The 21,482-nt window shown below is 38.5% G+C and overlaps 2 protein-coding genes across 2 annotated transcripts; both read right to left on the bottom strand.

Annotated features, from left to right (window-relative positions):
• Positions 1-1,065: 1,065 nt before the first annotated feature.
• On the bottom strand, positions 1,066-2,491 carry LOC125223926 (fasciclin-like arabinogalactan protein 1). The gene has a single exon (XM_048127236.2). It carries the CDS (start codon positions 2,425-2,427, stop codon positions 1,195-1,197), a length of 1,233 nt encoding a protein of 410 aa, XP_047983193.2. The 5' UTR covers positions 2,428-2,491; the 3' UTR covers positions 1,066-1,194.
• A 7,528-nt stretch (positions 2,492-10,019) lies between these two features.
• TIC20-V (TIC 20-v-like protein) lies at positions 10,020-10,859 on the bottom strand. Its single transcript, XM_048121416.2, has one exon. It carries the CDS (start codon positions 10,797-10,799, stop codon positions 10,143-10,145), a length of 657 nt encoding a protein of 218 aa, XP_047977373.2. The 5' UTR covers positions 10,800-10,859; the 3' UTR covers positions 10,020-10,142.
• Positions 10,860-21,482: the final 10,623 nt, after the last annotated feature.

Raw genomic sequence — 21,482 nt, 5'->3', positions numbered from 1 at the left:
CCCTACACACATAGATAGTAGCATATGGGAGTGTGAAACCGGTCTTCTTTTACCGGGTCGATAGACTGTTTTCAGAGCTACCAAATGAAGAATAGAGATGGTGAACAGTGCCTTTTCAGGGCTACCAGACGTGCCCTAAATGTATAAAATTTTAAAGGCTGCGCCACAGTGAATGGGAACCGAGACTATGTCTTGGGCATTATTTATTTATATGATCAGCCCAACTTTAGAACTAATGATAAGTTTAACAAAATATTGTAATGTTGGTATCATGATGAGCATTCAAACTTGGAAATATTTAATTTTCGAGGATGGGGAGCACTATTCCTCATGTAGTTAAAGCATGTGCCACTCTAAAAATGGTTGCATACTCAATAATGGAATGGCATGTGAAATAAAAGGGCAAGTCATCCCTCAAAAACTAGAACAATTCATTTTCTATTTGTACGAAGAAAAAAAAACTAATAATCCCGTGATTTACGCTCCACAATTTAGATGACTATCTTAATTAACAAAACCCATTTTTTTTTTTTTACTATTTTCTCTTATCTTTCTCTTTTCTGAATATTTGCTTCCTAGTACTTTTATTTCATTTTTGTGGGTTCATGCCATCTTTTTTATCTACTAATTACTTATTGTTGTTAAATAGTAGCAGTATTATGTAACAAAGTGAAAAACAGTCTTTGTTTTGGTGAATCCGCCTCAGGAATTATTTATAGTAGTAGTATCAATTTGTGATATTATAACACTATAGTGAATCACTTGAAAGAACTGATAAATATATTGATACATAAAAATTAATATATATTTCTAATGTTTACAAATTAAAATGAAATTGATAAATAAACAGTCTTTGTTTTGTTGAAACTGCCTAATATTTTTTAGACAAACCAGCAAAAAATGAGTAAGGTATACTATAAACTTATAAAATTTTGAATTGATTTCCGCTTTTACTCATATATACTTTTAATTATAAAGTTTTATTAATAACTTAATTAAATGTAGTAAATACAATGACCAGACACCGCCGCAACTTTCTCCCAAATCTAAAAACAATAAAACACCAATCCAAAAATACAAATAAATTAAATGGCCATCAAAGGCTCAATAATATCTCAAATAAAAATAAACAAAAATAAGAGTAAAATACAAACAAACAACAAAACAGCAAAAATTCAGAAAAATAAGACAAATCTACAGCTGAAGAAATGCAAACCCTAGACTCAAAATCACGGCAACGAATCCTCCGCCGTTAAATCTAGCGCCGCCGTTAGTCGACTGATCCGCCACATCTCCATCCGGAGCATCCGCCGGAGAATCAGACGGCGCCTCCGGCGGCGCGGGCGGCGACTTGTGCTTCTTCTTCGACGACTTCGGCGACTCCGCATCGGCCTCCGGCCCCGGCGCCGGCGCCGGAGAAGGCGACAGAGCTCCCTTAAACAGCTCCTCCGGCAGCAAAACCTTGTTCACCTGGTAGATCGCCAGCGGCTGCTCGTCCACCAGCGTGTTGACGATCTTCGCCGTCACGAGCTTCGTGAAGATCGTGACGTCAGATCCGTCGTTTTTGACGTCGAAGCTGAACTTGCTGGCGCCGTCGGTGGCGAGAGTGTTGGTGATTCCGTTGCTGGATTTGAGGCCGGGGATGGATTGGTAGATCGGGATGCCGTGGTATTCGAGGAGCGATTGCTTCCCCGCGGCGGTTAGGTTTTTGAATTTGGGGGAAAATGCCTTCATCGCGTCGTCGCCGGGGCAGAAGACGGTCAATCCGCTCTCCACATTGTCCTCGAATGTCTTCTCCGCCGGATTGGCGAGGAGCGTCTCGGCGAAGATTTTGCAGCCGTGCTTGGACATGAGCGCGGTGATGTTGATCTGGCTGGGGCCGGGGGCGGGGGCCTCGGCCTCGGGGGAGGGGAGAATGGACGAGATCTGGATGACGGAGATGTTGTAGGGGATGGCGTCGATTGATTTGACGAAGGTGGCGGAGACGTCGCCGGCGTTGTCCTGCGGGGAGAAGCCGACTTTGCCGCCCTTGAGGTCGGTGATGTTGACGAAGCCGGCGGAGCCGGTGGCGGCGCCGGTGGCCTGGAACATGGTGGCGGCGAGGGCGGTGCCGTCGGTGATCTGGTGGAGCTTCTTGGCGTCGAAGTAGTCGAGGAGGACGTGGAGGGAGAGGACGTTTTTGATGGCGCCGAGGGAGAGGTGCTTGGAGAGGAGGTCGGACATGGCGGCGTTGTCGACGGCGCAGACGGTGATGGTCTCGCGGCGGTTGATCTCGGGGGCGAGCTGGGTGACGGTGAGGTAGTGGTTGAAGGTGGAGAAGGCGGGGTCTTTGTCGAGAATGCGGGTGATGTTGTGGGCGGCGGCGGGGGAGGGGAGGAGGAGGGAGAGGGAGAGTACCGCGGCGGCGGCGAGGAGGAGGAGCTGCATTGTCGGCGGAGATTGCGAAGAAGAGAAAGAGGAAAGGTGAGTGAGTGTGAGTGTGTGTGTGTGGTGTGGGTTTTTATCTTTCGAGTACAGTACAGATAATGCTTCCGCTGTTAATTGCTCACATTAGCTGTCAGAATAACTTCTTTTCCCCATTAAGCATTACTGTGCTGTCAAAATGTATATTTCAAATTAAGGTCAGAAATTCTCGTTAGTGGATGAATTTATAATATGGGTTGACACAACGTATGATAAAAATTACTCCATTTGCATAATACTTAAAAATTTGACTGAATTCATTTAATTTCGTGTTTTTATGCTAGGTTTTGGTGTAAAAAATTCCAATTCTCTCATTTAAAATAGTGATGCAATAGCATTTTATATAGTAGTATTAAATATTATCACGAAAATACTACCGACAAGTTAATTGAGAAAGGAATGTGCAATTTAGATGTACATAAAATAATGTTGAATTAGGTTAGTTGAGGCCGACACTTTTTTGGACTATAACCATATTAAGAGCATCCGCAATGGTCGGCTAGCGACCGGCTAGCCGATTCGTCGCGCTAGCCGATCGGCTAGCCGAACCATTGCAATCGGCGAGGGCGATTTCGGCGAGCGGATCGGCGTGGGCTGGCCGATCGCTCGTCACTGGCCGAAGCGCTAGCCGATCGGCTAGCCGCTATTGTGGAGGCCCGATCGGCCAGCGATCGGCCAACGCCGATTTTCAATTTTTTTTTTTTTTTAAATCATATATAAACGCGATTTTCGTTTCATTTTCATTTGCACCACTTGTTTTAACAAGTTTTCTCTCTCTCTAACTTTCTGTACAAGAGCATCATCGAGTGATGGATCACAACAACGAGTCCAGTCTGGCGACGAGCGGATCTCAGACTCCCACAGTACCCGCGGGCTCAGATGTTACAGGTCTTCCGAGAGTGGAAGAACGCCACTGACCCCACGGAGAAGAGATTTCTTTACGAGATGCTCGAGAGCATGCGTGCTGATTTAGAGATCGCGAGGTCACGGCTGGGGGTTCCGACGTGGGCTCAGATACCACGGGTGGCGGCAGCGGCGGCGGCGACGACGAGGACGACGGCGACGGCGATGAGGAGTAGAGAGTGGCGGGGCTCGTGTGTTGAAGCCCTTTTTTCTTTAAAAAAAATCATGTACTTTTTTTTTAATGGAATGGATTATTTTTCCCGTATATGTGTCGTAACTTTAATTCCGTATATCACAATTTTAATTCCGTAAATGTAGTATATTTTGAATTGTTTTTATTGCGGCTGGCCTATGGCTGGCCTAAATCTGACGTGGCAGGTGGTTTTTTTAGTGTTGCTGACATGGCAGGGGAGAGAATGACTGACCTATGGCTGGCCTATACACCATTGCGGATGCTCTAAGACTCTATTTCTTTACACTAACCATGTTAGTATTTATTTATCTCAAAAGAGAAAAGAACCATATGGCTGTAATATAATCATTATTAATGTGTTCATCAATTTATTTATGAATATTTGCATAGGACCAATAATTAATAACTTGCATACTCAACCAGGGAACTAATGATATGTTTGAGGGGAGTAATTATTTTTTTAGTAGGGCTGGCAAATCGTGCGGATTGTGTCGTTATTGAGTCAACCTGATAACGATCCAATCTAATAAGGCCTAACCCGAACCCAACATGTTAAGGAAATTGTGAATCCGAACACGAACCCGACCTGCTACCTTCAAATCCGAACCCGACACGAACCCGTTATCGACACGATATAATTGGGTTGACACGATAACGATCCGAACGTGATATTACACAATTAAACCTTAATTTTTAACCTAATTTACACAATTAAAATTCATTTAATACTATTTAAACCTAATTTATAAGAAATTAAAAAAATTACGTAATATATATTTTTCAAAATAATAATAAAAATAATAATATTATTTCTTAATGGGTAATCCGTATTCGACCTGCATCCGACCCGAACTCAATACAAAATTATCTGGTTCTTAATGGGTCAACCCGATAAGAACACGGACCCAATAAGACTTGATCCCAACCCAATAATTTCGTGCGGATTCGTATCGAATTATCGTGTCGTGTCAAAAATTATCCGTCCTATTTTCAAGAATGATATTTTGAAAAACAAAAATATTTTGATTCACACTGTATTACAGAGTTAGTTAATTTTGAGACTGGGTGTAGAATTTATGACAAAAAGAATCGAAGTGGGGAAGTTTTTGGCCACAAATGAAAGATATGAGTATTTATTTGTGGACCTTGCTAGCTAGGCTAAAATACAATAGGCCGTGACAAGCTTGATAAATGTAGTTCACGAAAATAAATACGACCAATACTATTTTTAATGCATCATGCAAAAGGGGCCGTTATAAATTCAATGTGGTAATTTAATAGGTGCAGCTATTATTACTCAGCTTTATTCTCTTAATTAAGAAATAATTGGTGGGACATGACATATGAAATATACATACATGTGAATCAATATCATGCTTATTCAAGATAATTTTCCACGAGGATTAATGATTTAGAGGATATAATCATTTTATTAACTACTCTATTCTATTATTTGGACTTGATCATGAATGACGTTTACAGAAATAATGATTAATGAGCGTCGAACATGATTTCTCAATTATTTTTTCTTTTACAAAGGATACAAGTAGTAAATTATTTCAAAAAAATTGCCAGAAAGGGAATCACAATAATACCCTAAAATCAGTTTCATTTTAAGCAGCAATTCATTTTTTTTAATTATACCAATATTTTTCTATTTCAGATAAACATCCGCCATAAAATAAATATCATTTTCAAATTTCAACCATAAACTTAAATTACCTTTCGGTGTATGTCTTATAGATCCTTTCACGCCACTCCAAGTTAATTTTTATTTTACACAAAAATAACTTTTCCAAAACATTTTTTGATTGAAATATTTTAAAAATTATTCATTATTGTGAGAGTTCATACTTGTATAAATGAATTTATAGTATATGCTTTCAAAAGTTAGATAAAAACAAATATTTCAACTCAAACTTTGAATTTTCTCGTTTGTGATGATCGTAAACGAGCCGGAGACAGATAGATCAGTGACTAAGAAACAACTCAACAACTCAACAGAAGATGAAAAATAAAGTTTTTATGAATATTTTTACGATTTACAATATTTTAATTAAGTGTAATCATATTTCATTTTTCAAAAATTATTTATTTCTCATAGAAAAAATCCGATTGGATCAAATTAATATAAATCTACCACCACGATCATCTATTCAATCATGGTGCATCATATAGTTTCTCAAAGTAAATGCTTAGACCATCTTCGACCATACTCTAAAAATGAGTTTTGGTGTAAAAATCTTCTCCAACCATATACCAAATCAAACTCATTTTTGATATTTTTTGTAAAACAATACCAAATATGGTGTTATTCCAAAAAATTTGGAGATGAAAACTCAAAATGATGTAAATTTTAAATTTAGTGTAAATAGTTGGAGTAAAACTATTTTTTGACGTGACGTATATTCAGAAATAGATTTGAGTTTGGTGTAAATGGTTGAAAATGACCTAAGGTACCAGAAAGAATTATTAAAGCTACATCTTAGATTATTTTATCATACGATTTTCCAACATAAAATAATTAAGGTTCGCTTGGTATATTTATATTAAATGGCTTAATTTATACTTTTATTATCTCTTTCTTTTGATGCATGGTTGAATTGTTTAATGTTATCAGAAATCATACTCCCAGTTAGAATATACTAATAGAATTTCGTGATTTGAAAAAAGTGTGAAATTGGTAGTGGGTTTACAGAAAGTTGGCCAGCTGTGTGTGCACCGCATATCATTATCAAGAATTCTAGATTTAGATGCTTCCACGGTTCCACCGACGCATCATCAATATTTATATGCTTTAATTTATACTCCTACAAAAATTTACTAGAGTACTTACTATTGTTCAATATCTACCGTTGCTATTTGACTATTATTGTATATACACACAGCAAATTTGTTTTGGTATAATTATATTATTACAAATTTTGAGCTTGAGATTTTAAGATAATACTCCCTCCGTTCCATAGTAATGGAGACGTTTTTTTTCGACACGGAAATTAAAGAAAATTGTATTAGGTGAGTTATGTAAATGGAGAATAAAGTGAAAAATGGAAAAAAATAGAGAGATGAAAAGGGGAAAAAGTAAGAGAGAGTAAAGTAGACGTGGAAAAATGTGTTATTTTTACTAAAAAGAGAAATGACTATATTACTATGGAACGTACCAAAATGGTAAAATGACTCTATTACTATGGAACGGAGGGAGTAATAATTTTATATTTTCATGCGACTATATAGACTGTGTATATTGATTTAAACAAATATAAAAATTCAATAATATTATTTGAACAAAATAAGGTGGCGTTCGGTTGTCATGACTAAGTATCATGAGACTATCCATCTAAGATTAAGTTGTGAGATTATTTTAGTTGGAGGGAGGAGGCTATGACTAATTATCATGAGACTATCCATTTAGGATTAAGTTGTAGGGTTTAATCTTATGAACCAAACATGACACATCTTTAATTATGAGATTTAATCTTAACAACCGAACACCCCCTAAGAGTACACTATACCAGATAAGTATGTTTCGAGCACTGTAGTTCAATGGCATTCTACAGTACAGATCACAAAAGCTCATTCTTCAATTTTTTTCGGTTTAACAGAAGTACTACTCCATTTATTTGGATCTAAGGTAAACAACTCTTTAAATTCCAAGTTATTTTTGCATTTTATTACATGAATGATAAATTTATAAATTTTTTAATTACTAATATGAAATAAATATACACGAAGTATTAATAACATTAAAATCCCTAGTAAAAATAATTATGTGGCTCTTAATACTACTTCTACTTTTAATTTCATCATATCTATAGAAAATCACAATATTAAAATTTAAACCATGTTTTCTAGCCACCAACAAATTCACACGTTTTATCATGATGTGTCTAGAAGTCGTGATCAGATTTTTCTATGAATTTTATGAAACAAAACGACATCAGCATAAGAATCAAATTTTCTGAACAGATGAAAGTGAAGGCCTATTTGATAAAGATAAAAATCACATGCATTTGTTAGATCATGAATCTCTGTCGCATTCAAGAAAAAATAGTATTAGAGCAAACAGAAAAAATGTAAAATATTTTAACAAAAAGAGAAGAGAGATATTTTTAACAAAAAGAAAGAATCAATTTTAGTTAGGACAAACTAAAAAGAAAGTTTGACATGTTGAATAAATCGATTAGTTTAGTGATTTTTATAGCTACTGGGAAATTTATGGCATAGGCACACAAACATTTTTGCTATATCGAATAGTTTAGTGATTTTTATAGCTACTGGGAAATTTATGGCATAGGCACACAAACATTTTTGCTATGATGAGTAAGTACATAAGTCGAGCTATTATTTAATGACATCAATTATTTATTTTTTATACTTGTTATATCTAGAATTATATGATTGCATTCAATGATGCGTCAGAATCAAGCAAACCCTTCTTTTAATGGGCCAAAATTCTAGGCAAGAGGCGCAAGGCGAAAGAGTCACCATGGAATTCGGCCCAACGACTATTATTTCAGTTTAGAAAAAACTATGATTTCAATTTAACAATGAAACAGCTGGTAAATATTTTATATTTTCCCTCGAATTAATAGCTTATAATCCCTCCGTCCCGCTTTAGGAATCCCAGTTGAGTCGGACACATGTTTTAAGAAAAAAGTGCTTGAATGTGTAATAAATAAATATTGTAGTGGATATTGGGACCCACTTTTAATTGAGTGTCCAATAAATAAATGTTGTAGTGGATGTTGGAACCCACTTTTAACACTTTTTTATTAGTTGTAGTTGATGTTGGGATCCACTTTGAACACTTTTAACACTTTGTAGGTATTTTTTATTAATTTATCTCAACCGGGACTCCTAAAATAAGACGGAGGGAGTAGTTTCGAGTCGTAAGCCAAAGAAAATGAGAACCATTATCTGTAGTTTCTTTAAGAAAAAAGGAAAAAAAAAAAACCTTCAAATTTATAACACATATTTTTCGTGCATAGTACTAGTATGAAGGGATATCTAGTGGCTTTGGAAGTAGGGTTGATAGCAATGGATGATATTGGGTTGGATGTGATTCAAGGATTCTACAAATGAGGTTGTAATCGATTTTGACAACTTAGTGAGACAATCGACTAGGATTGAATGAGTAAGATTGTAGCTGCTCTAAGACCATCTCCAACCATACACTAAAAATGAGTTTTGGTGTAGAAATCTTCTCCAATCATACACTAAACTCAAACCCATTTTTTGGTGTTTTTTTTGAAACAACACCATATTTGGTGTTACTGCAAAAGTTGTGAGACAAAATCCCAAAAATGATGTAAATCTTAAATTTGGTGTAAATTATTAGAGTAAAATTAATTTTTGGTGTGACATATATTCAAAAATGGGTTTGAGTTTGGTGTAAATGATTGGAGATGGTCTAAACAAACAATAAACTGTGGCAACATTACTGAAAGGCAAACAGAGCTACCGGCCATAGCTACCAAATGCTTGATCAATTGAATGGATTATAGTGAGTTCTATCTCACACATTCTAATGAATAATCAAGATTGTAGCTACATTGATATAGCTACCAAATGCTTGATCAATTGAATGGATTGTATTGAGTTCTATGTCATCATATTCTAATGAATAATCAAGATTGCAGCTACATTGATATAGCTACCTTGTTCAAGCACAATCAACACCTCTGAGCAGAAACCTAGTTTGTCTCTAAAGATAAGCACAATTTCAACCAATACACCGCCTACAAATTGCACAGTTTAAGCTACAAACCCTAAATCATACAGAGTTCAAAGCAGGGGAAGAGGCAGCCAAATTCCAAAATTCTCAACATATATTTTGGAGGAGGGAGCAACATTTTTCATGCATCGTGAGGAATGTAGTGGTGATGGAAGTAAGGTCAATATAGATGGATGATATTGGGTTGGTTATGATTCAAGGCTTATACAAATGAGGTTCCAATGAATTTTGACAACCTACGGAGGCAATCAACTAGGACTGAATGATCAAGATCATAGTTGCTCTAAATAAACAATAAATTGTGACAATATTACTGAAAGGCAAACAGCAACCAACCATAGCTACCAAATGTTAAAAAAGAAGAGTCGATTGAATGGTGGAGAGTGAGTTCTATCTAATCACACTATAATGAATGATCAAGATCGCAGCTACATTGATAAAACTACCCAGTTCAAGCACAATCAAGGCCTATGATCAGTAACCTAGTTTTTCCACCACTGGTTATCTAAAGATAAACATAATTTCAACCGATCACACTCTAATGAATAACCAGGATTGCAGCTACATTGAGATAACTACCTTGTTCGAGCACAATCAAGGCCTCTACTTATCTAAAGATGAGCACAATTTCAACCAAATACTAATCCACCCCCTACAAATTGCACAGTTTAAGCTAAAAACCCTAACTCATGCAGAGTTCAAAAGCAGGGGAAGAGAGCAGCCAAATTCCAAAATCATCATATATTTCACCAGCTAAAATCATCACAATTATTACACATTACAGAAATCGCTATTGTCGAATCATCTGCTACAATGGTGAAAGCTAAATGCGTAAGAATGAGGTGAAATTCACAATACCTGCCTATCCGCAGCCTCGGCAACGATCGGCAATCTAGGTAGGTTTCCGAGCAAGCAAGCAGAGGAGCCGTAGATCAACGAAACCAACAGGAACAAAAACACGGTGCTATCCAAACTCATCAACACATCCAATCCAACGCCGTCCCTCGGATTGAAGGTCCGCTCCAGCAGGTCAGGGAAAATCAGCAGCACATCGAGCACAATCGCCTGCATAGTGTTGAACCTGACGTACCTGCTGAAGTTCTGATTCCTGACGACGACGAAATAGAGCGTGAGGAAGACGAGGAATCCGTTGAAGGGGAAGCTCTTGAAGACTCTAATCGCGGGGACGAGCGGCTGGATTAGGGCCTGGAAGGGGGTGAACTGCGTGAGGATGTATTTGCCGTACTGGACGCCGTCGAAGAAGGGGTAGAAGTAGACCATGGCGGAGATGAGGCGGTCCGGCGCGTCGGCGGAGTCGTTGCCCTTGGATTGGGCGGCGAATTTGGACGGTTTGGGGATTCGCGAGGGCAGAGTGAGGGTGTGGAGGAGTGGCGATGGAGGATTCGCGAGCGTGAGTTTCCGGAATGAGGAGGAAAGAGGTCTGGTATTGGGTGTGGTGGTGGTGGAGGGAGAGACCACTAGGTAAGTCATGGTCATGGCCACCATATCTAGAGAGAGAAAGAGGATGGCCGAGATTGCAGGATCACAGATATCTCTCCTCTCTGAGTTGTGATATTTCAGGGAAGATAATTATGATTTATGGGCCCTTTTATTGGGCTATCTTGTGATACTCAAAATACACAAACACTGGTCTTGTTTATAGCTTGGCCCATATTCGTTTTTCCAATAAAAGGAAGCCTTTTAAATTTTGAATAGTGCTATGTTGGTTTTGAAACTGGCTTTGAAACTTATACTCCACTTTCCCAAGTCTCAACTAGACCTGCCCAAGGTTTATCGAACCATCGGTTAAAATTAAAACCAAACCAAAACCGTGAAAATTTATCCGAACCGAAACCGTCGATTTTTGAACCGTGGTTCGGTTCAGGTTCAAAAATTTTCGAACCAAAACCGTGCCGGAACCGCGAAAAACCGCCGGAAAACCATGAAACCATGTCGGAACTGCAAAAACCGATGGTTTGGAACTGTGAAAAACGTAAAGAAACTGCCGGAAAACCGCCGGTTCGGAACCGAAACCGAAACCGGCGGTTTTGGAACCGGAACCGTAACCGCAAAACACCCTCGCGGTTCGGTTCCGGTTCGGCAATTTCCAAAACCGGAACCGCGGGTTCCGGAACCGTGGGCACCTCTAGTCCCAACTAAGTTGGGGGAGGAGGGTTCGCGTATCTCAATAAAGCTTATGAGTTATAATATTCATTTTTTGATGTATACTAAACATTCAAACACTCTTACTTTATTTTATTACTTATTTTATTCTCTTTTTATCTTTCTTACTTTATTCATTTTTCTATATTTTTCAACATAATTTCTTAATCTCTATGCCAAAATATTTTAACTCAACGAAACAACACTACATAAAATTTCATGCTGAATTAGAAATGCTCCACTTAGAATGCGACGGAGTGAGTATATTTTTTAGAACGAATAAAATATCAAGAATATTATTAGTCCATATATAAGAGTTAGTCTGGAGACAATTTGAATCCACTCACGAGTTGTTTGGAGAGCCAATGTATCTTTATTGCGAAGTCATCAAATATCGTTTCAATATTAAAAAACTTTGTGTGATCCTTTTACTAGAGATTAGACTAGTATGGAATTTAGATCTTAATAAACGAAAGTTAAATATTATTCGCTTGACCTATCAGAAAGGAATCAATGATTTAAATCATACATACCTATTTTTTTTTTAGAATAAATAATAAATGGTACCTTATCTTTCACTTTCGCATATAAATGATATCTGATCTTTATTACATATCGTTTTTGGTATCCAGTGACAAAAATAACCCTAGGCACCAAATATGTGATTATTATTCATGGAGGATATTTTTGGAAATTTCATTAAATAGTACCAAATATGTGATTATTTTTTCTTCCTTTCTTATTTTTCTTTTTCTTCTTTAGTTTCTACTTCTTTCTTTTTTCTTCATTTTCTTCTTTCTTTTTAGTATTTTATCTTCCTTTCTTTTATCTTTTTTCTCCTTAGTAAAATGTTTCTTCTTCCTTCTTTTTTCTTCTTTCTTTTTAGTTGTTTATACATACATCTAATTGCATTCATAATATAAATAAAAAACAAAATATCTAATTAAATTAATTATTTAAAGTAATTAAATCAATTGAATATTTTTATTAAATTATTTTATACTCATTTTAAGGTTGAAACACCTAACTAAAAATATTCAACTTTTTATATCATTATAAATACAATTCACAATGTTAAATTTTTATTAAAGATATATTGATTAGTTACTAATTTAATGTAAAATCATAATAATAATTATTATATAATATCATGTGATTCATAATTTATATAATTATACTACAATTATTTATTAATTACTTATCAGTTTTTAGTAATATAACAATAATAATCTATATTGATTAGTTACTAATTTAATATAAAATAATAATAATAATTATTACATGATATTATGTGATTCATAATTTATATAATTATACTATAATTATTTATTGATTACTATCAATTTTTAGTATTATAACAATTATAATTAAATATAATTATAACTATAATTATATTTAAGTATATTTGAATGATATTAAAAATGAATATTAATATTAATATTGATTAATAATAATAGTGTGAACTCTTTGGTTGCTGGTTTGAGCAGCTGACTTGAGGCAGGAAGAAGTCGCATTACTAAGAATGCGTTTTATAGCTTAAGTGTTGAAGTTAGTTGTTAGCCGTTAGATCATATCTTGTAAGATGGATTAAATCTCGGCCATTCCTTTTACTTGAGCTGACTTTGCTAGTTAAGTAGCTGAGGGTTTATATCCCCAAAATGTTAATTCATTTCTTCTTCAACATCTGTAATCGATTTCGAGAGTAGTTCAATACACAAAAATATTCCTCTTCCATTGATAGAGTGTTGTTCTTGATTTCCACTTGTTGCTCAATCAATTCCATTATCCTCGCCAACAAGTGGCGCCGTCTGTGGGAATCGTCTTGATTGGGGGAGTCTTTTGGAAAATTGATCGAGATGGCTTCGCGATTTGAGGCAGCAGAGAAATTCAATGGAAAGAACGACTACGGGCTATGGAAGATGAAGATGAAGGCTCTCTTGATCCAGCAAGGGTTAGTGAGTGCGCTGCAGACCAAAGATTCGGAGGGGAAGGGGAAAGAACCGCTCGACGAGAAAACGCTTCTACGGCAAGAAGAGGTGTCGATGAAGGCGCATAGTGTGGTGATCCTCTGTCTTGGCGATAAGGTGCTGCGGGAAGTACAAGATCAAACCACTGCGGCTGGAATCCTCAAGAAACTGGATGAGCTATATCTAGGTAAGTCTCTGGCTAATAGGCTTTACCTAAAAAGAAGACTCTATTCCTATTGTTTTGTGGAAGAGAAGTCGATAATGGAGCAATATGATGATTTCACAAAATCGGTAGATGATTTAGAAGCCGTGGATGTGAAATTGAGTGATGAAGACAAGGCGATTCTTGTGCTGAATGCTTTGCCGAAATCGTATGACCAACTGAGGGATGCTATACTGTATGGAAGAGATAAGCCTATAACCGTGGCTGAAGTTCATTCGGCTTTGATGGCAAAAGAATTGCAGAAAGGTATGGGCAGACATCAAGATTTGAAGCCTCAAGACTCTCAAATTCCAGAAAGTCTGAATATCAAGAAATTCAAGGGCAAGAAAGGGGGGAAGAAGGAAGCCATTAAGCCAAACTCCAAGGACCAAAAGGAAACTAGATCCTGTCACTGGTGTAAGAAACCAGGGCACTTGAAAAGGGACTGTTTCGCCTGGAAGAAGAAGCAGGTTGAAGAAGCTGCTGGCAACAAGCAGACTTCTGACTGTGTGCAAGAGATTGAGAATGCTCATGCTCTCAACATCATGGAGGAGGTGGAGGAGAGCTCTTGGATTCTTGACTCAGGTTGCAGCTTTCACATATGTTCAAAGCTGCATTGGTTCGATTCTATTTCTGAAGCAGAGGTCTCAGTTGTTCTAGGAAACAACCAAGTGTGTAGAATTGATGGGGTTGAGAGTATTAAATTGAGGCTTGCTGATAGATCAATCAAGATTCTCACTGAAGTGAGATATATCCCAGAGGTTAAAAGAAATCTGATCTCACTTGGTGCTCTTGAAAAGAAAGGGTATTCTTTCTGTTCTTCCAAAGGTGTGATGATTGTTGGATTGGGTGGAGAGATGATACTGCAGGCTGAAAGAAGAGGTAGTTTGTATTATTTGGATGCCAGTGTGATCAAGCATGGTGAGCTGAATTCGATAAAGGTTGAGTCAGTGAAATTATGGCATCAGAGGCTCGGCCACCCTGCTTTTGGAAGCATTGATCAACTGATAAAGAAGCAGGAAACTATCCTATCCTAAAGGTAAGCATACTTCTTCAGCCCCTCTAGATTATGCTCATAGTGACCTTTGGGGTCCTGCTCCTGTAAATTCTGTGGGTGGGGGGAGGTACTATATGAGCATTATAGATGACTATTCTAGAAAGATTTGGTTGTATGTGTTGAAGGAGAAGAGTGAGGCCTTTGGAAAATTCAGAGATTGGTGCAGATTGATGGAAACTGAGAAGAAGGGTTGTTTGAAATGCCTGAGGACAGACAACGGGTTGGAGTTTCTATCTAAGGAATTTGAGAATTTCTGCTTGGAGAAGGGGATTAAGAGGCATAGAACTGTGCCCTTGAATCCTCAACAGAATGGAGTTGCAGAGAGAGCAAATAGGACAATTTTAGAACGAGTTAGGTCCATGCTTCTTGCCTCTGGAATGGAGAAGAGGTTTTGGGCAGAAGCTGCTACCACAGCTGTGAAACTTATGAACATGTGTCCTTCTTCCAGTATAGGACGTGATACTCCAAATTTCAGATGGTATGGGGATTGTGGGGATTATTCTCATCTCAAAACTTTTGGATGTAAGGCCTATGCACATCTGAAGCAGTCTAAGCTTGATGCAAGAGCACTAAGGTGTGTTATGTTGGGATATCAGCCAGGTGTGAAGGGCTATAGGCTGTGGTGTGTGGAACCTGGGAATCATAAGATCATCCTCAGCAAAGATGTAGTGTTTTCTGAATCAGAGATGCATTTCAAGGCTGTAAGTCAGACTCAAAGCAGTGGGGAGAAATTGCTGGCTTCTAATAGTTCTGGAGTTGAGGTGGAGAATCAACCAGAATTTGGTGGAGAGGAGTCTGAAGTCACTAAGATCACCATTGATGAAGATGAGGCAGGTACTCAGGTAGACACTCAGGCATATGATCAGTCTCCAAATATTCAACCAGACTTGAGAAACTACCAATTGGCCAGAGACAGGGTCAGGAGAACTAATATTAGACCTCCAGCTAGATATGTGGACTCAGAGATGTTGTTCTTTGCATTATGTGTGGCTGAGCAGGTGGTATTCTCAGAGCCTGAATCATATCAGGCTGCTATAAGCTGTGCAGAAAGGGATAAATGGCTACTAGCAATGATTGAGGAAATTGACTCATTAATCAAGAATAGGACTTGGGTTCTTGTAGACAAAGTTGAGGGCAGAAAAGTGATAAGTTGTAAGTGAATTTTCAAGAAGAAACTGGAGTCTGCAGAGAATGACAAGATAAGATTCAAAGCAAGATTGGTGGCAAGGGGGTTCACACAAGAGGAAGGAGTTGATTATAATGAGGTCTTCTCTCCTGTGGTGAAACACACCTCAATCAGGATTCTTCTTGCAGTTGTAGCAAAGAAGGATTGGGAACTCGAGCAATTGGATGTCAAGACTGCATTCTTGCATGGGGACTTAGATGAGACCATCTATATGCAGCAGCCTCCAGGTTTTGTGAAGCCAGGGGAAGAGAACAAAGTTTGTTTGCTTAAGAGAAGCATTTATGGGCTCAAACAGGCTAGTAGACAGTGGCATAAGAAGTTTGATGAACATGTTCTGAGCAATGGTTTCAAAAGGTCAAGATATGATGAATGTGTCTATATTAAGAAGAGAGGTGGAGTTGTGGTTGCATACTTGCTACTGTATGTAGATGATATGCTAGTTGCAGGTGAATGCAAGAAAGAAATCCAGAGGGTAAAAGATGATCTCAGTAAGGCCTTTGACATGAAAGATCTTGGCAGTGCAAGCAGAATACTTGGCATGGACATTGTAAGAGATAGAAGCAAGGAGATATGGCTAAATCAGAGTGATTATGTCGATAGGGTGATTGAGAAGTTTAAGATGGAAGAAATTAAAGGGGTTGGAACTCTTTTGGCATTGCACTTCAGGCTGTCAAAACAGCAGACACCAGAAAGTGATGAGGAAAGACAAGAGATGCAGGTGATACCCTATGCTAACATTGTGGGTAGTATCATGTATGCTATGATTAGCACTAGGCCTGATGTGGCTCAAGCCATCAGTGTCACAAGCCGATTCATGGCAGATCATGGAAAGCAACACTAGTTGGCACTCAAGTGGACCCTGAGGTATCTGAAAGGTACAAATGAGTATGGTATTCTGTACAGGGGAAGTGAGGAGTTGAAGGGGGAAGCTTTGGTGGGGTACTGTGATAGTGACTTTGCTGGCAACATTGACAACAGGAAGTCATAAACAGGTTATGTCTTCACTTTGTTTGGTGGAGCTATCAGCTGGAAATCAACATTGCAGAGTGTTGTGGCCTTGTCCACCACTGAGGCCGAGTACATGGCCATTACAGCTGCGGTGAGAGAAAGTTTCTGGTTGAGGGGGATTGCTGGAGAGTTTGGGGTGGTGCAGAGGACAATTCCAATCGGCTGTGATAATAGTGGTGCTATAAGTTTGTCGAAGCATCAAGTTTTTCATGAACGCAGTAAGCACATAGACGTGCGTTATCATTTTGTGTGGGAAGAGATTGAGAAGGGGAACATACTTGTGTTCAAGGTGAACACAGAAGATAATCCGGCCGACATGCTAACTAAGCCACTGAACAGAGAAAAGTTTGAGCTGTGCAGAGAGTTAATCGGCATGAGGAAGAGAGGTTACTGAGCTCAAAGCCAGGCAGCCAAGGTGGAGATTTGTGAACTCTTTGGTTGCTGGTTTGAGCAGCTGACTTGAGGCAGGAAGAAGTCGCATGTGACGCCCTGGAAATTTCGATCCTTTCTTTCGAGATAAATCAGATTTAGTAGCTTAATTAATTTTCGTTTAGAAGAGGTGTATTCGTACTTCCCTTGTTGTTTTCGACTTTGGAGTAATTTAAGTATGTTTCGTGGAAGGAATAAAGTGCAAGGAAATTTTGTGTTCAAGGATAAAAGTAAAGCTATGCTTTTATTAGATAAATAATTGAAGAAAAAGTTGTACAAGAATGTTGGAGATACATTTATTCACATAGTGCTTACATAAGTGAAAGTGACAATACGCTCTTATATTACAACTCTCCTCTAGAGACTCTAATTACATGAAAATGGAAAGTATGACTATGGCTCTCAAACCAACATTTGGATCTTTCCAAGAAGAGGATCATGAGGATCTTGAGGAAGATCATCTCTTCCTCTCTCTCGACTTCTACACCACCTTGATAGCCAAGCTATACCAAAGAAACCTACAAAGAAATAGCCACCAAAGAGGTTAGAAAAATTCCAATAAAAGAGCAAGGATTTTGGCTTTCACCAATAAGGTATAAGTGATGATCAAGACATCACATTGCTGCCATGGAATCGAAAAATATGCCCAAGAACCGAGACATCCCCAATTCTCCACATAGAGCAATAGAGACAATAGTAGACAAGGGATGAAGTCATCATCTAGGCCTAAAAGGGAGTAAACAAGACCCCTCCTTACACCAAGAACAAGGCTGAAAATACAGCCAAGGATGTCATCCAAAAATTTCATCAATTTGGCAAGAATCTCACAATCATCAAGCTCGAAAGAGAAAGAGCTAGCAACCCCAAAATAGGAGCCTTTGCCTCCAAGATTCCAATCACAAACAACCAAGCAAAGTGGCTATATAAACCACCCAACGCCACTTCTCTCTCATACCTCTCAAGCACCCCAAAGTTTGAATTTTGTAAGAAGTATCGAAGGAGAGGCGGTGGCAGAGAGAAGGAGGTGGCAGCCGAGATTCAAGGATTCACCAAGTGAGGTAATTTCCTCAACACCCTCTTGCATCATGTAGAGTTACCAACACTTAGCCAAGAATTTAGATCAATAGTGTTGCACAATAGCTTGAGCAAGTCATGAGAACTTAGATTCTTAGAAGCTCAATAGAATATTCACGGCCGTAACAAGTATAGAATATCATGCTTAAAGCTCAAAAGCTTAGAATAGAAACAACACATAACTTGGAGCAGAACTAAGCCATAGCAAGATCACAAAAGTAAGGACACTTTTCGGTGAAGTGTCGAGATTTAGGATTTCTTTTAAAAAGGGAACCTTCTCCAAACTCAATCACACTCCCAATTCCTCAACATAGCTACTGCCTCAGGGAAGTTAATTACTTAATAGAACAAGTAAAAGGGGTCAAGGGGAGAAGACTTAGCTTAGGCGGAGGGGCTGCCGGGCGACGGCGAGCGTCGACGGAGCCGAAGAACTTCCGCGGAGAAGCTGCAGATCACGGCGGCAGCAGAGGCAAGGCTGCCGGGCGACGGAAGAGCGTCGACGGGGTCCGAGGAGCTCTGCGGAGCAGCTGCAAGCCGCGGCTGAGAGAGGGAGGAGAAGGCGCCGCCTCTGTTTTTAATTTAGGAATTCGTTTTGGAAATTAAGGGAAGAAGGAGAGAGCTCCGGCGACACCGAGGATGGCGATCGCCGGAGAGGTCGCGAGGAAGAGACGGGGGCGGCTGAGTTCCGCCGAGAGAAGAAGGGAGAGAAGGAGGCACCGGCCTTTCTTCTCCACGCCGATTTTTCCCCAATCTGATTTTGAGAAGTGTGGAAGAGAAAGAGAGAGTTGACCGATGGGTGAGGGAGTATAATGTGGGCTGCCCCATTTCTAATTTTTGGCAATTGGGCCAATTTTATTTTAAATGATTGTTGGGCCTTAGTAGTTAATTAAGAATTGGGCCAAGGAATTTCTATTGATTTGGGCCAGTGGATTTACTGTTTGGGCCGAAAGTTAAATTATGAGAAGTTGGATGGAATTAATTTAAGAATTGAGGTGAAGCTCAATTAATTAATTCCCGAATAATTTGCTAAGTTTTCAAAGATGGAAAAAAATAGAGTTGGAGCTCGAAGGTCGAGGAATAAATTTCCAAATAATTTATTTAGACTCCGGGAAAACAAAGTAGTAAAGTGGGATACGCGAAAGCCGACCGGCGTCGCCCCGCGACGCCATGGGCGGCCTTAAGAAAAATCCGAAGAGAAGGATTTTTAAGAGACTTTCCAAGAATTCCTATTCTTGTTAATAAGTGCCCGAATAATTAAGTTAGAGAAAATAGAATTTCTCCAAGTTAGTAAAGAGAATAAATAAGCCCTGCAGAGTAGTAAAGCCGAGGTAGGATTAAGAAAAATCCTATAGGCCGAAACTGAGATATAGGTGCTATCCAATAGGATGCATGCATTCTTTCTAAAGAGAAACAATTCAAGTATTAATTAGCGTGCTACGCTATTTATTTTTCAAGGGATAAATTGCTCAAGGGCGAGTGAAGCCAAAGCGAGTAATTGAGTTGAGACATAAGCATATCAGGTGGGCTTTCTTTTAATATCCAGCATTATAGTGTGGATATAAAGCAAATACTTTTGAAGTTATGAAAAATCATTTTCTCAAAATGAAGCAGTGATTATTTTAAAGATGTTGTCATGCCATAAAATGTTTGTTTTGAGGCCTATCTGTTGGGGTTGTAGCCCGTGGGTTTTGGCGATGCCAGCCCGAGATTAACGAATTCGGTTCCCAATAGGACCGCAAATCCTGTTCGTAATAATGTGCACGAGAGCCGTGAGCCATCAGCTGTTGGCCGGCGATGTGTCCGCTGAAGGTGGCCACCTTCACGGTACACGTTTATCAGATAAGGCGAGGATCCAAAAGAACTTAGACTGCAGTCGGACTTTTAAGATCACAGAGAATTTAGTATGCTCGGGCCTTTTAAGAAAAACCCCCGTGCGATACTGTGGATGGATGACAACTATATATTGTATGTTTTGTTTTCGGCATGTGTCCACTGAGTACTCCTGTACTCAGCCCTGCATGTATTTATAAATGTGCAGGTTGAACGTCAAGAGGATGGAGAAATGATCGGAGTCGATGCTACTAAATAATCAAGTGGATCTTTCACGATTCGTGTCTTCATACACGACGTCGTCTAGTATGGACTTATTCCGCTGCTCTTTTGTGAAGTGAGACATCTTAGAATCTCACCTTCGAACTCTGATTTATTGATGTAATATTCATTCTAGTTCTAAGACCATGAAATGGTACATTGGCTTCTATTCTATGAAATGTTCGACTTGGCCTTCGAGTATATTCACAAGTTCTTTCCCCCTTTTCTTTCCCCGCTTCTTTAATCCCCCATTAGTCGCGATTTATCCGCGTTCGCTATCCTTAGCAAAGTGCGGTCGTGACATCGCATTACTTAGAATGCGTTTTATAGCTTAAGTGTTGAAGTTAGTTGTTAGCCGTTAGATCATATCTTGTAAGATGGATTAAATCTCGGCCATTCCTTTTACTTGAGCTGACTTTGCTAGTTAAGTAGCTGAGGGTTTATATCCCAAAATGTTAATTCATTTCTTCTTCAACATCTGTAATCGATTTCGAGAGTAGTTCAATACACAGAAATATTCATCTTCCATTGATAGAGTGTTGTTCTTGATTTCCACTTGTTGCTCAATCAATTCCATTATCCTCGCCAACAAATAGTATAAAGAATTAGAAGAATGAGAGAAGATATTATAATATCACTTTTGGTACTAATTTTATGTTTGCCCAAAATACCCTCTATGATATAAATGGGAAAATATATTTGTTTAAAGGGCATTTTGGGAATAAAATTGCATCAGGTACCAAAAATGTGATTTATAGATACTAAAAACGATATAAAATAAAGATCATATACTATTTACGTGCGAAAGTGAAAGATCAGGTACGATTGATGTAACTCACTCTTTTTTTCTTTTAATGATGATATTGTAAAAATGGGTCGGCTGACCTTGATATGTTTGAGCAACACACACCCAATCTGCTGAAATCCAATACGAGCCAATCAACACACACCAAAGTGCCACGTCACAGTCCGTGTATGATGAGATAAAAACCAAATCCAGTTATGTCAGTTA

This window comes from Salvia hispanica, chromosome 1 (assembly GCF_029641045.1).
Source record: "Salvia hispanica isolate PSC_SH4W2 chromosome 1, Shi_PSC_v1, whole genome shotgun sequence".
Classification (NCBI taxonomy): domain Eukaryota; kingdom Viridiplantae; phylum Streptophyta; class Magnoliopsida; order Lamiales; family Lamiaceae; genus Salvia; species Salvia hispanica.
Note: the sequence above shows the minus strand (reverse complement) of the source record. Positions and strands in the feature narration are given on the sequence as shown.

Coding starts and splice junctions, on each gene's coding strand:
- LOC125223926 (XM_048127236.2), bottom strand. CDS start 2,427: ATGCAGCTCCTCCTCCTCGCCGCCGCCGCGGTACTCTCCCTCTCCCTC.
- TIC20-V (XM_048121416.2), bottom strand. CDS start 10,799: ATGGTGGCCATGACCATGACTTACCTAGTGGTCTCTCCCTCCACCACC.